Below are 24,417 nucleotides of genomic sequence, written 5' to 3' on the forward strand. Positions count from 1 at the left end.
ACCCAAAGGCCGAAAATCGAGTTTAGACACTAGTTTTGGAATTTAAAAAGACGTTTTCCGGTTTCCAGCAAACAGCCTGAAATGATCAAATACCACCAATTATGGGTATTTTTGGAATCGAGATGATGCCCAGAGACCTAAAATTAACTTTAGACACCTTTTTGAAATCCAAGACTTCCGGTTTCCGAAAATAATCAAATATCGTCCCAAGACGCCATTTTGAAATGCAAAGTAGTAACCTCCGGTTGCTGGAAAACTACCAAAAATAGTCATACCAGAACCGGGATGAAAATACAGGATGACGACTTTCAGTTACCGAAAATGACCAAATACTGAATTGTATGGTTATTTTGAAGATCAATATGATAGCCAGCGACCGAGATCCGACTTCACAGACCATTTTTAAATCCACCATGATGACTTCCGGTTTCGAGAAAAACAACCTGTAATAACCGAACACCACCCAATATGGATATTTTTGTAATCGTAATGATTCCAAGAGATCTGAATCAACTCAGTACATCGTTTCGAAATACAAAATGGTGGCTTCCGATTTCCAGAAATCATCAAATATCACCCAAAATGGCTTTTTCCGTAATCGAGATGATGCACATGCACATAGGCCAAAAATCAACCCCTGACGCCATTTTTTAATCCGAAGTGGCAACTTCTGCCAGAAGTCTCCTGGTTATGGAAAAAATACCAAGAATATTCATTTCGGAATCGAGATGATGCCCGGATACGGGAGAATGAATCCAGATGCCATTTTGAAATCCAACGTGGCGACTTTCGGCTTTCGGAAAACAGCCTTCAATGGCCAAACACCACCCAATATCGGTGAATTGGAAATCTGAATGTTGCCCAGAGACCAAAAATTAAATCCTGACGCCATTTGAAAATCCAATTTGGCGATTTCCGAAAAAGGTCAAATACCACCAAATATGGGTATTTCCGTAATCAATATGATACACGGAAGCCAAAAATCGACACCAAATGCCATTTCGAAATTCGAAGTGGCAACTTCCGGTTGCTTAAAATCAAATCCAGACCCCATTTTGAAATCCAAGATGGTGACATCCGGTTGTTGGAATACAGCAAAAAATGGCCAAATACCAAACAGTTAGGTTTTTTCTAAAATCAAAATGATGTTCAAAATCCAGAATTCAGTTCTATTCCTTAAATCCAAGGTAGCAACTTCCATTTTCTGAGGAACCGTCAGAAATGGTCAAATACCATGAATATTTCCAAACCGCAAAGATATCCAAAGGCCGGAAATCGACCCCAGATGGAATTTTAAATCTATACAAGACCGCCACACAATTTCTAGAGAGTTATTTTATTAGTTTTCGAAATGAGAAGTTGCAAGTAATGTGACAAACAGCATTATGTTGAGGTAGTTATCGAAATATATGGATACCTTTTTTAATTGCAAAACAAATACACTTCACAAACTATTTTGAATCGAAATAACAGATTTCAAATTGCTTGCGTTTGTAGAAACATAATTCAAAAAAACAGATTTTTGGGCAGAATACATACAGGGTAATATTCATATTTGTTTGATATTATGTATATTTGAGAGATATGCGGTTGTCATCGCAAAGTTAATGGCGCAGCAACGTGGGCCGGAAATCAGCTAGTTGAGAATAAAATTGGCTACATTTGCCGAAAATGCAAATTTAGTTTTGAAATTGAAAAATAATCATTCTGGCAAAACTTCTGGTTAACAACAATATTTGGTTAATTTTCTTCAAAAATCACCTGATATCATTTCTCGGGCGTCTCACGTCTGTAAGTTGTAAGAAAACTTAATTACGAAGTTTACAACTATTTTCGTACAAATGTTACATCTCGAGATTGGTTCATATCACCGCGGGGTGATAAGTGTTTCATACGTGAAATTTTTCGAAAAATACGATGAAATTATTTAATTTAAACTAAAGTTAGCTATATTTGCCGTAAAATACCAATTTAGTTTTTAAAAATATAAATAATCTATCTGGCAATATTTCCGGTCAAAAGTATTATTTTTCTGGATTCCTTGCTTTGTTTTTTTACAAAATAACCTATCTGTATTTTTCGGACGTCTTACGTTTATAAATTGTAGAAAATAGAGAAAAAATTGGAATTTTTCCAAAGTGACACTAGCTGAATAACTACCCCAACTTTGAGCAAAATAATCGTGTCCAAGTTCGTGCCCTCTCGTGGTCACTTCGTATGAAATGCCCCCTATGCATATAAGATAGATAATAGCCGGTAGTACCTCCACGCATGCTTGTCTTTTCTCCTCAGAAAACCTCTAGAGTGCAGGAGAACATCTTGCACTGCGGAAACAACTGCCGTCACACAAAAGAGCAAATCAACGCTCATGCTAGAAGAGAGCGACAAACGATTTTCATCTGTTGAGTGAAATCTGAAATCTCTCTCTCGCGAGACAATGAACTATGGTGTACTTTATCACACGTGTGGACATCACGCACAATAATTACACTGCAGAGCTATCTGCGGTGCGTTTCACAGTTGGTTTTTTGAGCATAGCAGAAGAGGAAAAAAGATTGGGAGAAAAAAAAATAGACTGCGTTGCTCGTTTCGCGGTGTAGCTACACGAGGACTACACTTTTGCCCGGTAGGTTTTTTTTTCACCTTCCGGACTACTCGCCAGTGGACACTGTGGTGTACTTCTGCGTTTTCTCTGTAGAGTGATTCACCCCTCTTGTTTCTATCAGATGTGGGGTGAGCTGGAAGTGTGTTTGTCTCTCTGTAAGCTGGTTGAGACACTTTGGAGTGGAGAAAGAAACAGTGTGGTGAAAGCATTTGCTACACGCAGGCACATACTGGAAGGGAAGTGCGCGGTGAATTTTTTCTCCTCTCCTTTCACATACTGAGGAGAATGACAAGCATGCCTCCACGAACCGAATTTACCGATAACACAGTGTTACAAAAATTTTGATGCAAAAACAAATTTCCGAGTTTGGACAAATTTCACCTTAAGGCGCAACAATGGCGCCAAGTTGGTTTTTTCTAGAAATCCGAAATTTTCGATGTTTTTCGACATCATTTTGTTTTGAGGCAAAATATCGAAATTCTAAGAGTTTGTCCACATAATAGTATTTCCTTTTTTTAGAAAATCTATACCTATTTTCTTACCTATCTTTAAAAAGCAGATCTTGAATCGGACAAATACTGAGCTCATAACGGTGATTCTACGAAAACGGGTTTGGCATGGTTTTAATATATTTCACAAAGTAATAAGTAGAAAAACTAAAATGGCGCCAATGTTGCCCCTTAAAGTGAAATTTGTCCAAACTCGACGAAATTTGTTTTTGCTTTTAAATACATAAATAAATCATTCATAAAAAATTAAAAAAAAAAATTTGCTTCGGCGGTATTTAAATTAACGAAGGCTGGAATCACTCAACCCCCCCCCCCCTTTACTACGTTTCTGAGATATAGCATAGTCTCAGATGACACAGTAATGTCGCAAAACCCCAAATTCCATGATAAACTTTTTGATAGTTTACAAATTAAAGTTTAATTCATATTGTGAGATATGCCCGGGTGTCTGCTGTATCCCGCACTTCTATTCTATTAGCAATACCGCTATTGACAAGTGGCATGCTTATTATTGTTGTTTATCAGTGCTTGTGTGTAATGTGATACTCTTCCTTTTACACGCTTACTGTGCTACTATACCGATGCTCATTCCTCTTGCCAAATACCACCAATTATAATACCCTGGAGAAGTTTCGTCGTGCGTCCTTTCGGCTAGTTTTATTAATAAGAGGGACTCATTTATGTTTTTGTTGGGAGAAAGTCTCGCAAAGGTGTTATAGATTTCGGCGTAAAGGAAGGGTAAGTGGTGGGGAACCTGAGAATGAACCCATACTTAAAGTCCAGTTTTGACATCGAATGGCCTGATTCTACTAAGATTTGAATCTACGACCATTCGCTTGACAAAGCGGACTCTGTAACCTTGCGGCTACGCAACCCCCCCCTCCCCCCCTTCTTACAACGCCAATAAGATGCAGAAAATTCTCAAATAATACAGTAACGCCATTAAAATACGCCTCATATTAAAAAAAACCTCTGTTTTCAAAGATGCATGGTTGATGTGGAAGAAGTTTTCAAGTTCACAGAGTGAGAATTGACCGAACTATGGAGCTATGGGAATATATGGACTATTTATATTACGGCTTAATGAGTACACTTGCACAACTCAGTAATAATGTTAGTAAAAGTCGGTTACCAAACATTCAAATTGATTTCAAAGTAGCCGGATGTTCATAGACGTACATAAAGTTTTTGTAAAACACCCGCAGACACCCGCTCGCTACCAGCCACCATGTACTTTGTTTTGGCAGTGTTTAGTCTAATTCTCGCAGCTTCCCTTTTTCTCCTCGACTGTTCTACGGTTAGCACCAATTCTATTAATGTCGTCCGCGAAGCCTAGAAGCATGTGTGACTTCGTGATGATGATGCCGCTCCTCTGCACACCTGCCCTTCGTATTCTAAAGCTATATTTAACAGCAAGTTCGAAGGTCCGTCACCTTGCTTCAAACCATCTAACGTCACAAACGCGTCCGAAAATTCGTCCGCTGTCCTGAAGCATGATGTGAAACCGTCAATCGTCGCACGTAAAAGTTCAATTAGTTCTGTTGAAAAATCATGTATGTATTTGCATTTTTTGCCACAGCTCGTTGCGTTTCACTGTATCGTACGCCGCCTTAATGTCAATAAACAGATGATGTGTCTGCAAGTTGTGTTTTCAAAACTTGTCGAGGATCTGTCTCAAGATAAACATCTGGTTCGTTGTCCCACTCGAAAACCGCATTGGTATTCTCCAACAAAGGCTTCCTGCAACGGCCCCAGTCGCTGGAACAGAATACGGGAGAGAATTTTATAAGCGGAATCGAGGAGGGTTATACCTCGATAGTTGCTACAATCGAGTCTATGGTGCTTATTACGGGAGTCACTTCACGGTGAAATATATTTCACTTTCACGCTCACTTCACTTTTTGAGACCTATTCCCGATTCCACCTCAAGCGAGGTGACAAAAATCACCTCCGTGAAGTGAGATTGACAGTGAAGTGAAATAGAGAATAGGACAAGTGAAATGAGCGAGTTTCCCAGCTCAAAAATTTCAAGTCCCGGAAAGTCGATTGAGCTGAAATTTTGTATGAGAACATTTTTCGACAAGAGGAAACTTTTGAGCCCTACCACTGAACGAAACTCGAAGGTAAATTTTTCCCTTACGTTCCACCGGCCGCAGCTCAAAAATTTGTATGTCCCAGAAAGTCGATTTTTTTTCAAGAAAAAAAAAAGGTTAGCCTTGTTACTGAATAGTAAATCCCATACATATTATCACTAGATTACAAATCAATCGATTTTTAAACTTCTCTATCTTCGTGAAATCATTTCACCGTTACAAATGGTCGTGAAATAATTCCACGCGAAACGTCGCTTTTTCTGTTTCCACTTCACTCATATGACACTCATAATAACCCCGATTTCACGGCAGATTTCACCTTGCGACGTTTTTCTCACTTACGTGAGTCCCGTAATAGGACTTCATTCACTTCACTCTGATTTCACCGTGAAGCGACTCCCGTAATTAGCACCTATGTCCCTTCTTGTAAATAGGGCATATGAGTCTTTCCAAAATATCGTTCCTCAAACAGGCGAACTTCCGACGTTTGAATCATGTCAGCATTAAACTCTGGACATCGAGTTTTGGGATTATTTCCTGCGCCGTGTTGCTATTATGTATATTTTTTTTTAGCATCTAAACGGTTTGTTCAATCGGTATAGTGTCTTCGGTAAAGTTGCAAATGATAATTTTGTCTATCCTAAAAAAATATACACTGTAAAAATATGGAAAATGAATTGTATTTTTTATAAGCTTGTAATGTATAGTTTTTGTAGCAAAATAATAAGAGTAAATTTATTGTAGCAAAATAATAAGTAAGTTTTTTTTTTGATAGATATTTTATTTGTAATTATATTATTATGTTTTTTTCCAGAAAAAAAAATCTTTTTATCTCACGATGTATATTTTTTTCTGGAAGGACAAAATTAATGTTTACCCCTTTGCTGAAGACGTTATACTAGTCAAACCAAACGTTCTGGCTTTATTTTTATTCTTTTCTTCTTTAGGGAAATTTTTTCTTTTTTTATTTCTCATTTCTCCATGATAAAACAGTCATCAATAATTAGTTAATCTTTTGTAATTTTTATATTGAACAAGATAGATTTTTCTAAAATAAGTTTTATTTAGATAATAAGTTTTTATTTCTTTTCTCAAAAAAAAAAAAAAAAAATCGGGATGCTAAAAAAAATGTTTGTATTTGTGAAGTTTGGGCTTTAGTGTGTACCTCAAAAAATCCGTTCACCGTGAGATAAATCTGCCATTTTGAATTAATTGTTTATGAAAAACTGGTTTGCATTTCAAATACGTATCTAAATAAACTCATGTACATTTTTAAAATTTACTGCCCGGTCTCGGTAATTTTTGCCGAAAACGGCACCACTGAGTGCTCGGTCAAAAAGATAATGAAGGCTGTTATATTTTTTCGTGAATCTCGGTTCACCTAAACCGGCAAAAAATTGTAAGTGTGTATAATTTTATTTTCGAGTGAAAAAACATTGTCAAATACGACCGGTTTTGGACGTGTAACACCTTCTTCAATGCGTTAAAAAATATAGGATACCGAAACATCAATAAATATATTTTTCTGTTCATTTCATAACCGTATTTTAAATTCAATGTTTTTCGAACCTATTTGATCGATAAGTAGAATTTTTGGACTAACAGTTTCTTTTTACATAATTTGTTTACTAACTGACATCCCAGCCTCCCAGCTGGTTTTTGGGATGTCGTTCTATAAAGCCGGTCGTCGTATGTTCGAATTTTGTGCGTTTGTGACCGCGAACTCTCTGTAAAATAAACAGAATGTCGAATTCCGATAGCGGAATGCAGCTCCAAGCCTTTACTTACTGACTGACGTTAAGGATCCTTGGTTGTTTTACAGATCACATTGGCTTACACCTGGAACACGTATGTTATGTAATAAAAAAGGTCTACTATTTTGGTAGTTTCCAAAAATATACAAAACCAACCTATCAGCAAGAAGATCACGAATAAGGAGATATTTCTAGTGTTTGTTTCAACAGCTGGTGCATACTTATTCTGCTAACTTTATAAATACCCTACTTTAATATCTCCGAGAAATTTTCGGTAGTATTTACTAAATTCGGTAAAAACAAAAGGCTGGCTTATGTGAGATTCTAACCTTTTTTCCTTTTTTCGGTTTACCCATCTAGCTGGGCATTTCTGGAAGCATTTCAGCATAATAAATTTAATCTAAATTTTATTCACCTTGCGCCGTACCTTCGTAAATCTTTGTTCTTATTTTCGTTTTTAATTACTAATCAGCTTGGAAACATGTCCAGTTAAATTCGCGTAAAACGTCTCAACCGTGCACTAAGCAAACTTGACCCAAAAAATGCAAATTATCCATTCATATTAGATTTGTAAAGCCAAATTATCCAAGGCTGCAAGTCAAGATGATGACTGGGGAGGGCTCGTCCCTGTCACGTGCTTGACTCGCTGTAGCTCAAAGTCTATCTATGCAGGAACGTCGTGGATAATTTTATCTGTATGGGGCGTTTACAACAAATTTACATGGGTACATTTCCACTCTCCGTCGAGCTCTCAGGGGGAGGAAGTTCCAGACGGGAGGTGTTACCAAATGTAATTTTAATAAAATTTGAAAGCATAAATAAAACGCTCCACCAGTGCTTGGCTAATACCGTCAACACTCGACGGATGCTGCATCCTGCGAGAGAAGACGGAACCCGACGAAGGTCGTTGGTGTGGTTTACCCTTTGCTGCGGGTGAACAGAACAGGTGGTGTAACTTTTCGCTGGAAGGTCAAGCACATGAGGTGAAAAAAGATAACATTAATGTTATGATGAAGGTTGATTTCTTCCTTACTGACTGTGTGGTTTTGGTCGTATACCGATAAGAGCAAAAATGAGGTTCTTTAAGATACAACAACCGATATTGTCAATGGTAAATTCTGAATCACACGGCAATATTCAAATTTGTTTTTCATCCTTTTCGTTGTCATATTGCAATTCGTTAGCCAATAGATGGAAGGAGGAGCTTTTGTGAATACGGCAGAGTTTACCGTGTAAAAGATGATTAAAATTTAACCGGGATTGATGTGGTTTGCCACAGTTTTGATATGCAAATAGGTACACACGAGCTTGATAAAAGAATATTTGGAGCTACGTGGTATGAAATTCCGAACTTCCGATGCTTCTATGGGAAACTTAGACCACGATGTACAAACTGTCACATGATTCTGTGTCCTTGACTGCATATGGTTAGCTTGTTTGCTGCTTTCTATAAAAAAATGTTGCTGATATGTGAAATCTAGCTGTACGGCTCAATTCAAACAAACGAGCGGACGTCCAGAAAGGTTACATACAGCAGGAACATTTCCTGGTCTAGTGTTTGACGAGCTTCGCCATTCATCATCGTGGCATGTCAGCTGTTTGGATTGTGACTTTGATCTTCCCAGTTTGAGATTGCGGTTGCCGAGCCAGAGTTTGATGAGAACCTTAATTATTTTCTCAAAAAAAAAAAAAAAAAAAAAAAAAAATCGAGGTGATATTTACTTTTTCAGTTTAACATGGTTACTACAGCTTGTCAAATATTACTCCGAAGTTGAATCATTACAGTTCTAACAGTGCTGGAAGTTGGCTGGAGAAGAGTAGAAAAAAGAACCAAATTACATAATACCTTCCGCATGTTTATTTATTCACCAAAATAGCTACCACCGCACAATCTGACTTCTTATTTACTTGATAGTGATACCTATAACAGTCAGTGTAATTCCTTATCACACATCGGCGGACACAAGCCGGTTTAGTCTTTTTTTGTTGGTGAACTTTGATGGAGCCAATTAAAATAAATTTTTGTGCGGTTATCTTACTTGACGCAGATCAATGTCCATGTCATGTGGTGTCAGTGCCAATACAGTTTTTTCGCACGGATTGTCTGGGGTCATACGATGCTCTGATTCACGTAACTTTTTACTCCGTCGTCCACAGAATTATTTTAACATATCAATTTGCCCTGACAAACGGTTAAACCTCGAAATTTTATTGCTTCTGAGGCTGATGCATTGTTTTATATTAGAGTCATAAGAGAGCGTGTCACGTTACTGATTTATGAATGTTGTTCTGGCCTGCAGCATAATAGAATTTATTAAAGTAAAACATTTATAAAAACATGTCATGGATGGTATGAGTAGGAAAGCTTGACATGGCATTAATAATAAATGCAATCTAATTGAAAATATTTCTAATACGATATAGACAAAATGAATAGTACAAATATTTGATACTTTAGAGAAAATAATAAGAATTTGTTCTGAATAATTTCCTGAGCATCTTTTTAGATGTTACCTTTGATAACTACTTCTAGTTGGGATCTACAAAGAAATTATTGCTTCAGTATTGAACGAAGAAGTATTGAAATAAAAGCATTTCGTTCATCGCGAATCTACGTAGAATTTGTTAGCTTACGCAAATGTTGTATGTGAACGGGTTGTAGAAAATTGATTTCTAGACTTGGAAAAATATACTCTGTAAAAGGGATTTTTATTCAACAGTGAGTGAGAATTTTACCCTTGATTTGCAGCAAAGATAATTTTGATGATATCATTTAGACACTTTTCGAAATTGTCGCAAGACCGCGTAAAGAACGCGGTAATTCGAAAATCCACTTGAAAAATCGCGTTAATTTAAAAATTACGCGATAATTAGAAAATCCGCGTGAAGTAAACCATCAAGAAAGGCTTCAGAAAAAACCCGAGACGCTCTACGGCCAGTATTCAAAATCGTCCTCTTTGTCGGTCATTTCGGATCTTTCGGAGGGCGGAGGGTTTATTTTACTATGTCTTTTACTCAATGAACTTTTAGACGTTTTTGGTTCGCAACCCGCGTTAATTCTAAAATTCGCGAAAACATTTTTGAATTAGCGCGGTAACGCGTGAAAAAAAAACGCGTTCATTCCAGAATCCGCGCGAGAAAACGGCGTTTATTAAAAAACCAGGTTATTTATTAAATCCGCGTAAAACCTCGCAAAAAAATCCGCGTAAAAACTGACTGTTTTTTAGAGAATAACAATTTTTTTATACCTATATTTGGAAGTCATATTTTTAGTGAAAATGTTGTGTATGATTAACGACTGGTATTAGTAATGCGGGTGGGATTAATTTGGCTGTATGAGAATCTGTGTAAATTGTTTGACGTTTCGGCCATTTTTGGTGGTCTTTTTCAAGGTATGCTGTATATGCTGTATACCGTAACAAGTACGAAGAGAACGAGAGAGTCAAATTACTCCCACCCGCATATTATTTTATGTTATATACGTTTTAACTGCAAATGACCTTTTTGATGTAATTTAAATCAGGAATGCTCTTAGCAAACACATCTCCAAGTTTAGTCGATTTTATGTATGCGCGTAATCAGTAATGAACAGTTTATGTACCATGGAACGGGGTGAAATTGATCAATTTTTATAACAATAATTCTATAAGGTGCTATGAGGTAAAATGGGGTGAAATCGATCACCATTATTTCGGCAATGTGCTTTTTTCGATATGCTAATAGACAAATAGATTCTTTCGATAAACGTATTTTTAATCTTTATAAGGCCGTGGAAATCGCACTAGGAACCGACACATCTATACATATAAAAATGCAGCTCTGTCTGTCTGTTTATCTGTCTGTCTGTTTCGTATTAGCTTGGAAACTACTGAACCGATCGGCGTGAAATTTTGTATATAGGGGTTTTAGGGGCCGAGAAAGGTGACTAAGGTAATTCGAGACCCCTCCCTTTCCTGGAAGGGAGGGGTTCCATACAAATGAAACACAAATTTCGCACAGCTCGAGAACCAATCCATCAAATAGAACCAAATTTGGCATGTAAATGTTTTTAGAGGTAACAAATATGTTCATAATGTTTCGACACCCCTCCTTCTTCTGAAAGGAGGGGTTCCACACAAATTTCTGCACATCTCGAGAAATAATCAAGCAAATGGAAACAAATTTGATGTGTTGAGGTTTCTGAGAGCAAGAAAAATTTTTGACTCCAGACGCCATTGTTAAATTTAAGATGGAAACTTCTGGTTTCTATCCGTAAAGTGTCTCCAAATATCATTTTCAAATCCAAGATGGTGACTTTCGGTTTCTGAAAAACAGGGATATAACCAAATACCACCCAATATGGGTATTTCCGAAATTGTGATGATACACTGAAACCACAAATCGACCTCCGACAACATTTTGAGTTGTGAAATGGCGACTTCCGGTGACTGGAAAACTGCCGAAAATGACCAAATACCACCTAATATGGGTGTTTTTTAATGACGTTCAGAGGCCAGAAATTGTCTCCAAATGCCATTTTGAAATCCAAGATGGCGACTTACGGTTTCTGAAAAACAGCGAGATGTGGCCAAATACCACCCAATATGGGTATTTGCGAAATCGTGATGAGGCATTGAAACCACAAATCGACCTCAGAAAACATTTTGAGTTGTGAAATGGTAACTTTTGGTGACTGGAAAACTGCCGAAAATGACCCAAAAATAACCAAGTTTGGGTGTTTCTTTAACCAGAATGGTGATGATCAGGGGCCAGAAATTGTCATAAAATGTCATTTTGAAATACAAGATGGCGACTTACGGTTTCTGGAAAATAGCCGAGAATGACCAAATACTTGTTAAAATGCATAGTTTTCCATCACATAGAAAAATGCCAATATCTCTGCTCCCCGATAAGATATAAAGTATCTTTTTTTCATGTAAATTTTCGTCGTAAGTCCCGCTTTGCAATAAAAACTTCAGTTCTTGATCAATTTTTTTTTATTTGTATTTTGAAGGGTTTTATCTTGAAATTCTGAAAAAAGAATGTTTTTTGTGCTGTTCAATGGGCTCTGGGAGTCACAAAACTGAATGCAATGCTGAACTGAACCATGCGAAACATTCAAAAACAACCCCACAAAAATAAAAAAATATATGGGAAAATTTAGGAATCGAACAGAATTGAAAAATGTGCAAAAGAGTGGGTTTGTAGCTTAAAAAAGTAATTTTTTCATAAATCACGTTAGGGGCAACCTAAAAACAATTTTTTAAAAAGTCGAAATGTTCTACAAAAATGCTATAAATAACATTATCTTCCAATTCAGGGCTGAGCACCTTGACTTTTTCAACATCGATTTTTTGGGACACCCTAGTGCACATTGAATCCTTTAACTTGACTTAGAATCAAATAACGGATGGTTATTCAAAGCACCAGAGGTCAAATTTGTCCTGAACGTGGATTATGCTATTTATAATTTTTTGGACAAAACGTAGGTGTTGCTTTTCGACATGTTTTATTGTTCGCCAAGTGATAATCATCGAACGGAATGTGTTCAATTGAGCTAATAAATAACCACCTTAAGCCGTTATACAAATACCCCTCGTGGGTTTTTTGTGCTCTAGTTAGAACCCTGAACTTCACACAAAGCGTCTGCTGGGGTGTGCAATTTTCTGTTCAAATAGTAGCGATTAGAAGCAATTCAGTCGATCGTTGTACCTTATACGAGCAACCAAATTGAATTAAACTGGCACGATACCTCTCTTCACAACGCAATTTCGCATTCAATTGAAGAGCAAATCATCGTCGTTCGAGCAAAAGCATATGCTCAATTAAGCATACAGAATTGGTCGGTCGGTTTGGTCGGACCAGTCGTGGGAGAGAGTGAGATATGCGGGAAAGACAGCTGCAAATTACCATAATATAATCAGATTACTTAATAAAGCATGTAGATTGAAAATATTTACATCGGAATAAGATTTATTGGCATTGTGCAGGTTCGTTTGCACCGCACCAACGACGTCAGTAGTTCCGATAGGATGTACATACTGGCGGCATTGGCACTGGGGTACATACAGATTTTATACAATCAATACAACACGTACGGTTAGTGCACACATACAGGACATCGAATGCAGTTAGCAAGCTTTCACTCCTTCGGCAACGAAGGGGTTGTTGAATTTTTAAAGGTCGCGTTCATAGTCGTTAGATTATAGAGCCAAACTAGTTGACCCAGAACAAGTTCTATTTACATTCCGCTACATTGGCTAAGGCGTTAGATTAGCTTCGGCACGAGAAGCTTAGCATCACTGCAATGAGGAACGTGGACATTTCAATCTTTTCAAATGGTTGTTAGATTTTATGCTCAAGGTCTTTCATATTAAAATCTAGTTGAAAATAGTAAAACCCTTATAACAATTATTAGAAACGGAACAAAATAAATAACTGAAATTATTATTCTTTATTATTTATAAGCATTTTGGATAATTATAACGATAATTGCTAGAACTACTATAGCCGTGGTTACCGGTGATGTTAATGCACAAACTGTTAGTGTACAGAACAATTATAGGTCTACTGCCACTGGCAATCTCTTCAAAGCAAGGATTCGAACATACGACGAAAGGCTTGTTAGATTAGCATCTTACCTCGGAACTAACTGGGAGCTAATTAAACTCATAATACTGGATACAATAGCATCTTTTATTACCACAACACAACTGTTATTTAATGTGCTACTAACGCAAGCTGGTCTGGAAGCATGGATATAGTTTAAAGTCCATTCCATTAAGTCCGCGCTGCCGGCGGAGATGAGTTTAATACACGTGTTGTTTTGTGATTCGATTTTCTTCGACGATAAATTCGTAACGCACGCATACGACGCTTTGAACTATGAATCTTCCCTAACGCCGGAATTAATTTCCATTTGTAATTAATCATGGCTCATCAATGACGCCCATTGAGCATTTCTGCATATGTATGTGATTCCAATGAGTTACCACGCAACTGCCCTTGGCGGTCACCAGTTAAGGATCAGTGCTATTGGTACACAAAGCGTGCATTCACTGTTATTATAGTGGACAGTATTTCAACCAACTGTCGTTGAGGTTAAATTGCACCGCATTTGGATCGCTGGCAATAAACGATGTCCAGCATCAATCATCGCCAGTTGCACGCAGAAGATCATCGCTGTACTCAGTGATTTGTCACAGTTATTTTGCAGTCCTTCTACACAAAATGCATAATTGTTTTTAGTTTGGTTTTCTTTCAAAGCTTTGTGAATGTCTGATAGGAGGCGAAATAAAGCTTGAAAAAAATCTTTTTTTTTTAATATTATTATATTGGCCCCATGCTGCGAAATGTGTACTTTTCGCAGTCGTTTTCGCACCAGCGAAACTTTTCCGTGCACGTAGAGTCGCACTTGGCGGGGCGTAACGTGGGTGGACAGATTCGCGCCTGGTGATGGGTCGCTACCGGTTCATCGAGGCGGATTGTTTATTCTCACGATTCAATTAGTTTTATCCAACTGAAAACATGATGACAAGTGTGATGGGTGATTTTTTGCAGCCCTCGTGAAAGAGTGAATAACCCAGTTCTAGACGAAGCGGGGAATTTGTGTTGAATGCAGTTCGGTATCGTGATTCAACGTCTGCTCAGAAACAGAGCTTGAGAATCGTCGAACAATGACGACGAAATTCGTTAAAATTATTTGAAAAGCTGTCTTATTGTTCCTTCATTTTCGACTTTCTTTTAGAAAAAACTGTGCATTTCTTTCTTTTAGAAAAACTGTGCATTCATTGAACCGTGAGCTAATTGACATGTGTTTTAAAGCTGCACGATTCAAACAAGCACTAGAAAAAGATATTACTTTTTTCGTCTCGGTGTTATTAATTATTCGCCCTCCCTCTTGGACCTTGTACATAAAAAAGAGTTTGAAATTTGTATCACCCTAATTGGAAATGAATCTGAGAAACAGAAAACAAACACGAAAAAGTTAGTAGCTGTCGCTAAAACGAAACGCTTAATATACAAATTTCAAAGGCACTTTATTTTCCGTATAAACTGCATAGATTAAACAGGACTGAAATGAAAGCGAAGTGTGTTTAACCTTATTACGGAAGACACTTGAGTGAGAAAAATCATGAAAATAATATCTACCGAGAAATCAGGGTTATCACTTTACTTTAAGAAACGAATTTTTTATACGGGACTGGCACGATGGAAAATTAAGGTGTAGTTCATGCTTATCGCGAGAGCCACTCAAGTGAAAAATTACGAACCCATCACGAAAGTAGATGTATTTTAAGTAATATTGGAACATGATGAAAACTTTTGCAATTTATTCATGATCATTTTGCTCGATGAGACAACGACACAGGAAAGACACTTCCTGAACCTTTACTTCCATTTGAAATTTTCTTGATTTTTATGTATCAGGTGAAAGAGTGTATTTTTCTGAGCAAAACGTGATTTTTTAAAAATGTTTATCATTATCTTTTGATTTTTAAATGAAGTATAAAAAATGCTCGAAATACCTAAAATGACAGTTTGCCCATATACCGTACATAAGCGTACTGTCATTTAAGACAATTCGAGCAGTTTTTTATTCCTTATTTAAAAATCAAAGGATACTGATAAACATTTTTGGATAATCTCGTTTTGCAAAGCATCTACAGGCTCATGTGCCTGAGGGTCGCGTGCGCGTATAGAACCGTGTCGTACGAGGCAATATGTGTCCTGGCTGGCATGATGCCTATCAGCATCATGTCAAAAAGGATGTAGAGTGCTTCGACCAACGTGACACAAGAAGTATACGGACCACCAGAAGGTCAACTTCGATGGCCAGGTGGCAGCGAGAATTGTCCAATTCTACCAAGGGTTGATGGACGCACCGATTCATCCTGGAGATATGCGTATGGATGGAGAACCGCCATGGGGAAGTTAACTTTCAACTGACACAGATACTGTCAGGCCATGGTTGCTTTAGGCAGTACCTGCACAAGTTTAGGCACGCAGAGTCACCTATGTGTCCACAATGTACGGACGCGGAAGGACAGGTAAGGAGCGAAATGTTGACGGTGAGCGGGCCGGATACTACTCCGGAAAACATAGTGAGGAGGGTGTGCGACGACGAGAGCGACGGGTTGCTTCCCAGATCGTCCTCACGCTGCAAGGAACCAATCGACGAAACACCCACCGAAATGTCAGTGAGGGCTAATCCTACTTTTACGAAGTCAGCGAAGTCACCTAATAATAAGGGGGTGCACTAAGCACACTCACCCTTCTCCCTGAAGCAATGCCTAACGGCGGTCCCAGGAAGACTCGGGTTTGAGAAAAATGGAGAAACGTAGGCTATAGTGGGCCGGCCACGCGGCTGGAATGCCGGAGAAGCGACCAGTGAAGATAGTATTTAGCAGAGAGCCTGGCAGAGGTCGGTGACACCGTGGTAGACCCCGTACTCGTTAGATGTGTGGTGTGGATGAGGACACCCGATCAGGATCTCCTTTTGGCTTTGCGTACCTCTGCGTTGTATTCAGTAAGGAATGCTCTATGGCATCGCAATTAAACGTTATTTCAGCCCTGTTAAACGAAGGTTTAGCTTCCAGACGAGGGTTGCTGAGTGTTTCGTTCCACCAGGGCACATCACGGCAGACTGTCCGTTTTGTTACCGAGCAGTTTGAAGTGAGAGTTTCCGTAATCCTGTGCTATAGGTCACTTGTTGCGATGTCAGTTTAACTGGAGTTCAGAAATTTTTATGGCAGAATGTACTTCAGTTGACTAAATGTTCGTTAGAAGAGTTACAATTGGTTTTCTTTGGATTTTTAAGTGTTCTCCTTTAAGAGGAGTAGTCCCGATCCGAACTACCTCAGACTGTATGGTGTGCGTTGGCATCACAGCCGATAATGAGTGGATTGTTGATGGCTCGGCAAAGCCACACAAGCGCTGTAACTTCGGATGGCATTATTTCGTACACGATCCCGGTAAATAGGCGGAGACGACGACCATCTCTTGTTTGCAATTAGTCTTAGAAACTTGTACCGCTATCAAAGGATCGAGGATATTGGCGTCGTGAGCCCATGGTTTTGGATCAGCGCGACGGATAGCTGATGCCCCTTTTGCATGAATGAGATTCACCTGAACGCAGCGTAAAGCTCCGATTGGTGGACGGTTATCAGCAGCAGTCACGCTGAATGGGGCTGTCTGTGCACCTTTAGCAACAAGCGCCCATTGCAGCAGACGTCAGGCGACAGACGTGCGACTCTCACGTTTTGACGGATTGCGGCTTTGAGGGTGGGACTGGTCAGATGCCCCTAGTGACGTTTCGCATATTCGCTATGCACGTGTGGAGAAATCGTTATTCTGGTTTTGGAGTAGTACTGCCCTGGAAGTACCTTATGATTTTTACGGTCTTTGGCAGGTCCTTCGTGTGAAAGACAAGAGCTCCCTCTCACGGTTTGAGAGAAGTCGTTATCGACACAGCCAAGTTGTAGGAGACCGTTTTATTTGGAAGCTCCTAAACTTGGGCCTAATGGTGAGTGATTCCTGGTGGCTTCCTTCACAGCAGCACGAGATGACCGAGGTATCTCCTTGTAATTCGACTGCTTTTCCAGATCGGGAAGACAGTTCGTAAAGCTTTCCTCTTTGCCGCAAGGGCAACCAAGGATTAGTGTGGAAACCGAAGGTCCCTCGTCCGGCGAATTGCTGTCTCTCCAACCCCTGGGACACCGTGTGCAGCTCGCCAGATCTCTCTTCCTCCGCTTCGAAATACCGTTCTCCTGTACGGCGCCAAAAATCGTCCTTAGTACCCGTCGTCCGAGAACTGGCAGGTCCTTCTCGAGCATTGTCCATGTTTCATGACCGTAGAGAACAACCGGTCTTATGAGTCCTCAGTCACCAGTGAGCCACTGGTGAGTGAACTCATCGCCTTCGATCGTAATGCTACTGCCTCGGCGTTGTCGGTCGACTTCGGTTCCACCAGCTAGCATTCATTCCGTTTTGGACGTATTTATCTGCAACCGAATCCTCGTTGCTTCTCGTTTTAGTAAAAGCCTTTGGGACTACAAAATTGCATCGCAGAAACTGTGAAGGTGTGAAATTGTAATGCGTATTGTTATGTGTAAATTTATACACTTTCACCACAATCAATCATTTTGTTAGCCATACATAAGGAACTCTAGTTGGCTCACAACATTATCTCCGCATATCTCTTTCTCTGAGTATTGCTAACATTGTCAATGTCATCAGCAAAGCAAACGAATCGACTGGATTTGTTTTTTTTTTTTTAGGGGGGATTTGTTAGTAGCTTAAGTATTTATGATAAATATTAGTAAATAATGAGTATGTGTATCCAATCACAAATGGTGACTTCTCAACACTGTTAGAAATTTGTAATTTTAATTGTTAGGATTTGTTTGCTTTCGCAATTAGGACTTATCATTCGTAGGGATTTAAACCTACTTGTCAGGAAAGGGGAAGTAAACTTACAACTAACTTAATTGCTAACTTATTGGCTATGAAGAGAGCTTATCGTAGCAATTAAGGATTGCAACGATTTTTGTCGAAAATTGTTAATAATTTTATTTGACATAGCTTCTAATGGTTCAACACCAGTAAGTCTATGTAATTCAAGTGTACCAAACCAAGGAGGATGCTTCAAAATCATTTTCAGAATTTTATTCTGAATCCTTTGGAGCGTTTTCTTCCTTGTTGAACAGCAACTTGACCAGATCGGTACAGCATAAAGCATTGCTGGTCTAAAAATTTGTTTGTAAATCAAAAGTTTGTTCTTTAAACAAAGTTTAGAATTCCTGTTAATGAGAGGATATAAACATCTCGTATATTTGATGCACTTGGCTTGTATACTCTCAATGTGCTCTTTGAAAATAAGTTTTTTATCATAAATTAGTCCCAAGTACTTAACCTTGTCGGACCAACTTAAAATAACCCCATTCATCTTGACAACGTGATTATTGTTTGGCTTGAGAAAAAAGGCCCTAGTCTTATGCGGAAAAATTATCATTTGGGTTTTAGAAGCTGTGGGAGAGATTTTCCACTTTTGCAAGTAGGAAGAAAAAATATCTAAACTTTTCTGCAATCGACTGCATATGACACGAAGACTTTTTCCTTTTGCGGAAATGCTTGTGTCATCGCAGAACAATGACTTTGTGCATCCTGGAGGCAAATCAGGAAGATCTGAAGTGAATATGTTGTACAGGACTGGACCCAAGACTGAACCTTGAGGTACACCTGCTCTGACAGGAAATCTATCAGATTTTGAATTCTGATAGACAACCTGCAGAGTTCGATCACTAAGATAATTTTTTAAAATTTTGATTAGGAAAATTGGAAAATTAAAAGTTTGCAATTTCGCAATCAAACCTCTATGCCAAACACTGTCGAATGCTTTTTCTATGTCTAAAGACTGGATTTGTTTGAAATCGTACCCCACGTGTTAACGTAAACTCGACTCATTACACCCTGTTGCGTAATGTTGAATAGCAGACAGAAGAGACCCTCATTCTGTCGAAACTCTGCGGGAATTTAAAAATCCGCATATAGCACTGCGTGTCATCCACCGAAGCCTTTATCACTCAAATCAGCTTCCCCGAAAAGCCGTTTTCGTCCATGTTAAAGGTCAGCTCTTTTCGGTCGATAGTATCATACGCGGCTTTGAAGTCGATGATGGTGGTGCGTGGGGGTTCTGTATTCACAGCATTTCTCGATCTGACGTATGGTAAAGATTTGGTCCATCGTAGACCGTCCTTCCAGGAAGCCGACCTGATACCTTCGATCGAATCTGTTAACTAGCGGTAAGAGTAGGCGGAAAATGATTTGGAAGAAGCACTTTGTAGGCGGCATTCAGGACGGTGATCGCACGATAGTACCCACAATCAAATTTGTCGCCTTTCTTATAGATGCGGCGTGCGCCCTATTTGCACTGAGCTCTACACCATGGAGTGTTTTAGCTCCATTAGTTCCAGGTAGAGTAATGCGGGAGGGGTTCGGGTTTGAAATATTTTGTTGTTGATTAGAGAACATTGTTGAACCCACGAATTGCCACGCAAGAAGGTTGGTGATAAGTAGCGGATGGTGTTGAGCAGCGAAAATTTGATCTGGGTTCGACAAAATTATTCAGACATCAAGGCATTCACCTGAGGTAATAACAATTTCTCGTAGAATAAATTATTAAAATTTTAACAACTTTTAGGTTATTCCTAAAAGACATTCTATGGTTCTACTATAATTTATTATAATGATGCAGAAGTGCTATCATTAGGTAAATGTTGTAAGCCCAGCCTACGCTGCGAAGGTCTGTTACTAACATTTGTTACACTATTATATAATCACATTTTACACAAGCAACTAATATTTGATTGTTTGAATCTCCCCTCTTTTCAGTGAAGATGTCCAGCCCTCGAAACATATCGGATAGTTCACCCAACGAAGATCTGGCAGCAGTCGCTTCGAATTCCCATTCCGCCTCGTCCCGCTTGACGGGCACCGCCAGCAGTCACAACAACAGCAGAAACAGTCCGTCTCCGTTGGCCACAACTCCAACCTCGGTTAGCAACAACAGCAGCAGTAAAAGGATGCCGAACGCCACAAACAGTAGCAACAACAATAATCATAGCACTAGTAAGACAACTCCATCGCCCCCGAAGAAACACAAAAATCCGGACGAGGAATGCGACGTAATCGGCAATCTAATAGGCGACTACGGAAAGTGGCAGTTCGTGATGACATTTCTCCTGTCCCTGTTTCAGGTCCCGAATACGTTCCACATCTACTCACCAACGTTTCAGGTGCGTTTTATCAAACTTGAGAAATAATCTAAATTGAATTTAAATTTGAGTTAATGTCTGATGGAACCGAACTTTAAAATTATCAAACATGGTTAATGTTTCGAAAGTTCAAAACAAAAATAATACGATACGCTAAGCACCCCTAACCATTGCCTTTCGATTCGCCAACGGTAGTAACGGCCCTAGTTTCCTTCCTCCTTTTTTGTATCATTTTCGGTTTCCTTTTGTCGGTCGAACGATGGAACGTGGCAATGGACCAACCGCAAACCCTACCTTTGGTTTCGTACCAGGCAGCAGAAAAAGGTCACTGGTGCCAACGGCCGCCGCATTTAAATAATACCCCCGTTGAGCTCTGGCGGAACGTGACCCGGGCGGAGGAAAACTGCCGAATACTAAACTACGACTGGAGCTCAATTCAGTCGGAGCAGATGCTGGTAGGTGTTGATTTCGGTTGCTATGGATAGGTACGCGATTCGCTAATTAGCAGTGTCCTCATTTGTTGTGAATTTCTTTTTCTTCCGGTTGATTCGGCACCGAGCAGACGAATTTGAGCTTACCCACGAACTTGTCTCATGTGACTTGCAGTGCGTGGGAGTTCGACGTCAACGATAACCTCGGGAACACGTGGGGTTCGGAATGGAACCTGGTGTGTGACAAAGGCTATCTTAAAGATGTTGCGGAGATGTTTTTTCTAGTCGGTGTGGCCACCGGCGGCATCACGAGTGGTGTTCTGTCGGACAAATTTGGTCGTAAGAAAATGCTCTTCATATCTGCTGTTCTACAGTCAATTTTTGGTGAGTACGCGAAAATCTTCGGTAAATGGATCCAACTTTAATAGATATTGTGATTTATTCCGTTTACAGGTATTGCATTGGCTTTTGTGAACTCGTTGGAGATACTTTTAATTCTTCGAGCATTGCTTGGACTGGTTTCGGTTTCGGTAACCTATGCTGGCCTAATTTTAGCCATCGAGTATGTAGATGGGAAGTGGAGAACTATAGCGGGAATGTACAATCTGTTCCCGTTACCGGTGTCATATATTATGATCTCGGGAATTGCTTATCTGACGCAGGACCATCGCAAGCTACAGCTTTGCATTGGGTTACCAGGAGTTTTACTCTGCCTGTTGTGGTAAGGCGTTGGTTTTAGTATTTTTATTTTATTTTGAAGCTACCAAACATCAAAATTGTTATACTAATGATATTAGCTGGTATTTAAACTCGACTCATAAGACGTCGAGATGATCTCGTTCACAGATGCAGTTTTTACTGCGTCTCTGTTCTCTTTTCGAAATAGTTTAGCATTCAGTTGTTTCCAAATTTCTGACTACTGAAGATATGTAAAAATTTTCTGCCTTTACATATGTCTACCTCACCAACTGGTTATAATGAACATCATTATAAATAAAACTTAACTCGATTTTATTACATATTGTCACAACATAAATATCGTACCTAATCAAAACACTTGTCAAGTTAGTTGATCACTTATACGACATTGTAAAAACCGTGCTCCCTCATTGTCCAACAATCCATTAGTGAAAATCAGCTGTCAGTGGGCCAATTAGTGTCGACAAACAATTTTAAAAAAGAAACGATCGCTTGTCTCTTAGATACCACCTACGTTTATTTTTACATTAGTCACTTGCTTGGAGCTACTCGGAACCATACTTGTAATCTATTTTTAAATCCCCTTGCCCCTGTCTCTTCCTTTGGATCTTAGGTTCGTGCTTCCGGAATCGCCTCGATGGTTGCTGTGCAAAGGCCGTGTAGCCGAGGTCAAGGATATCGTGCGAAAGGCAGCTGCTTTTAACAATAGACCCCTACCGGACAATTTGGACAAAATGCTGAAACCGCCAGTGAACGAAGATGACGCAATGGCGGGAGCTTGCGATCTATTCCGAACACGATACCTCCGTCGAGTAACGTTCTGCTTCCTATGCATCTGGTTCACTATGAATCTCGTGTACTACGGATTGGTGCTAAACATGAACAGTTTCGGTGGCAACATCTATCTTAACTCGGTAAGTGCACAGCACGTTCAATGTTGCACAGTGAAGCTATAAGCCTCAATTTATACCATGCAACACAGTAACAAATGTTGCAGGGGCCGTATTCACCACGCTATATTAATACGATGATTTTTTTCGATTTCATCTATCGCACAGGCTCTTGCGGGATTAGTAGAGATTCCGGCTATTGCACTCGCAATGTACATTATTAACAAGACTGGTAAAAAGTGGCTCTTCTGTGCGACGTTTTTTGCCGCGTCGCTTGCTTGCCTCTGTGCCGCCGTTGTTGAAGGAAAAATAGCATATCTTTCACTGAAAATTACATTTGTTATGGTCGGTAAGTACTGCAAAGAATTGTTTTCAACTAGTAGATTTATTGATATTGTAATAATGGTTTCGAAAACTCATTGACAATATAAAAAATTTTATTACTCTTGCAGGCAAATTTACCATTAGTGCAGGTAACACTATCATGCCGGTGTACACGGCGGAACTTTACCCCACGTCGATCCGTAACGTTGGTGTGGGCGCCTGCAACGTTGCCGCTGGATTCGCGTTAGTCCTTACACCATATCTCTCTTTATTGGTAAGTTGACTCGTCCTGCAGGTTGTTTTTTTTTTTTCAAAATCCAATCAGTAAATCGCCCCTGCGATAAAGTACTTATTAGCACTGGTGAGTATGAAAAAAATACACAAAGCTCACAAAAACAGTACAGGTTGGACTCGATTATCCGGAAACTTGATTATCCGGAAACTCGATTATCCGGAATTTTAGACTCGACTTTAGACTAGTTTTTTTGTGTTCGTTTTCAAATTTTATTACAAAATTTTGCCTTTACCATCCCTTCTGGCATATTTGTTACCATTTAAGTTACTTCTGGCATGTTTGGGACATGTTAGAATTAAGTGAAAATAATGAATGTCCAATTTATTTTTTTGCTTCTCAAGATTTTACCGCTTTTCGCCTCAAAAATAACTTCTGGTTACGCCACTGCATCATACAAGTGAAAAGAAATATTTATTTTATGTTCGTTAATCGCAAAATTTCAGTATTTTTTGTGTGATTCGATTATCCGGAAAACTTGATTATCCGGAATGAAAAAATTTTTGATGTTCCGGATAATCAAGTCCGACCTGTATTATATCGTTGCAAAAACAGCGACTCTACTATTTGTGAGAATTTTCATGCGTCTGGCAGCTTTGACTTTAATCCAGCGCTGCCATCACTAAAGTGGTTGAATTCGCAACGCAAGTTGCAGAAAGATGTCGTTAGCATTCCAAGCGAGTAAGAATTTGAAATCTTACACGCGATTTCTGGAGTTTTTTGTTCTAGCTTGGATATCTGTTATCTGTGATAATACGGATCAACGTAAAGTTTTTACAGGTTTCAAAGAATACACTGATAAAACATTCAACGATCGCCTACTATGACCCGTGCTATAAAATGAACATTGATTCCAGATTTTTAATGAATTAAAACTACATTTTACTACGTCCAGTTTGTAAAAATATGTTCTAACTGTTTTTGTTTTGAACTTTTAACAGAACAAAATTGAGGATCATCTGCTAATGACTCTGTTAACAGCTTGGTGCATTTTTGGTGCTATTGTAATCGTGTTCCTACCAGAGACTATGCAACATCCGGATCACCAGGAAAGAGATGAAGAAAA

General features: G+C 39.1%; 1 protein-coding gene across 6 annotated transcripts in view; it reads left to right on the forward strand.

Moving 5' to 3' along the window:
- LOC129727749 (organic cation transporter protein) overlaps positions 1 to 24,417 on the forward strand; it is a 110,312-nt gene that overhangs the window by 83,880 nt on the left and 2,015 nt on the right. For 4 of the 6 annotated variants that reach the window (XM_055685880.1, XM_055685879.1, XM_055685881.1 and 1 more), the window contains 8 exons: positions 20,333 to 20,736; positions 21,027 to 21,170; positions 21,278 to 21,530; positions 21,600 to 21,867; positions 22,459 to 22,759; positions 22,904 to 23,084; positions 23,188 to 23,333; positions 24,293 to 24,417. In XM_055685880.1, coding sequence (XP_055541855.1) covers positions 20,333 to 20,736; positions 21,027 to 21,170; positions 21,278 to 21,530; positions 21,600 to 21,867; positions 22,459 to 22,759; positions 22,904 to 23,084; positions 23,188 to 23,333; positions 24,293 to 24,417 — 1,822 coding nt within the window. The remainder of the gene's footprint in view (positions 1 to 20,332; positions 20,737 to 21,026; positions 21,171 to 21,277; positions 21,531 to 21,599; positions 21,868 to 22,458; positions 22,760 to 22,903; positions 23,085 to 23,187; positions 23,334 to 24,292) is intronic. The other 2 variants (XM_055685884.1, XM_055685882.1) reach the window with 1 other exon arrangement.

Source organism: Wyeomyia smithii, chromosome 3 (genome assembly GCF_029784165.1).
Source record: "Wyeomyia smithii strain HCP4-BCI-WySm-NY-G18 chromosome 3, ASM2978416v1, whole genome shotgun sequence".
Taxonomy (NCBI): domain Eukaryota; kingdom Metazoa; phylum Arthropoda; class Insecta; order Diptera; family Culicidae; genus Wyeomyia; species Wyeomyia smithii.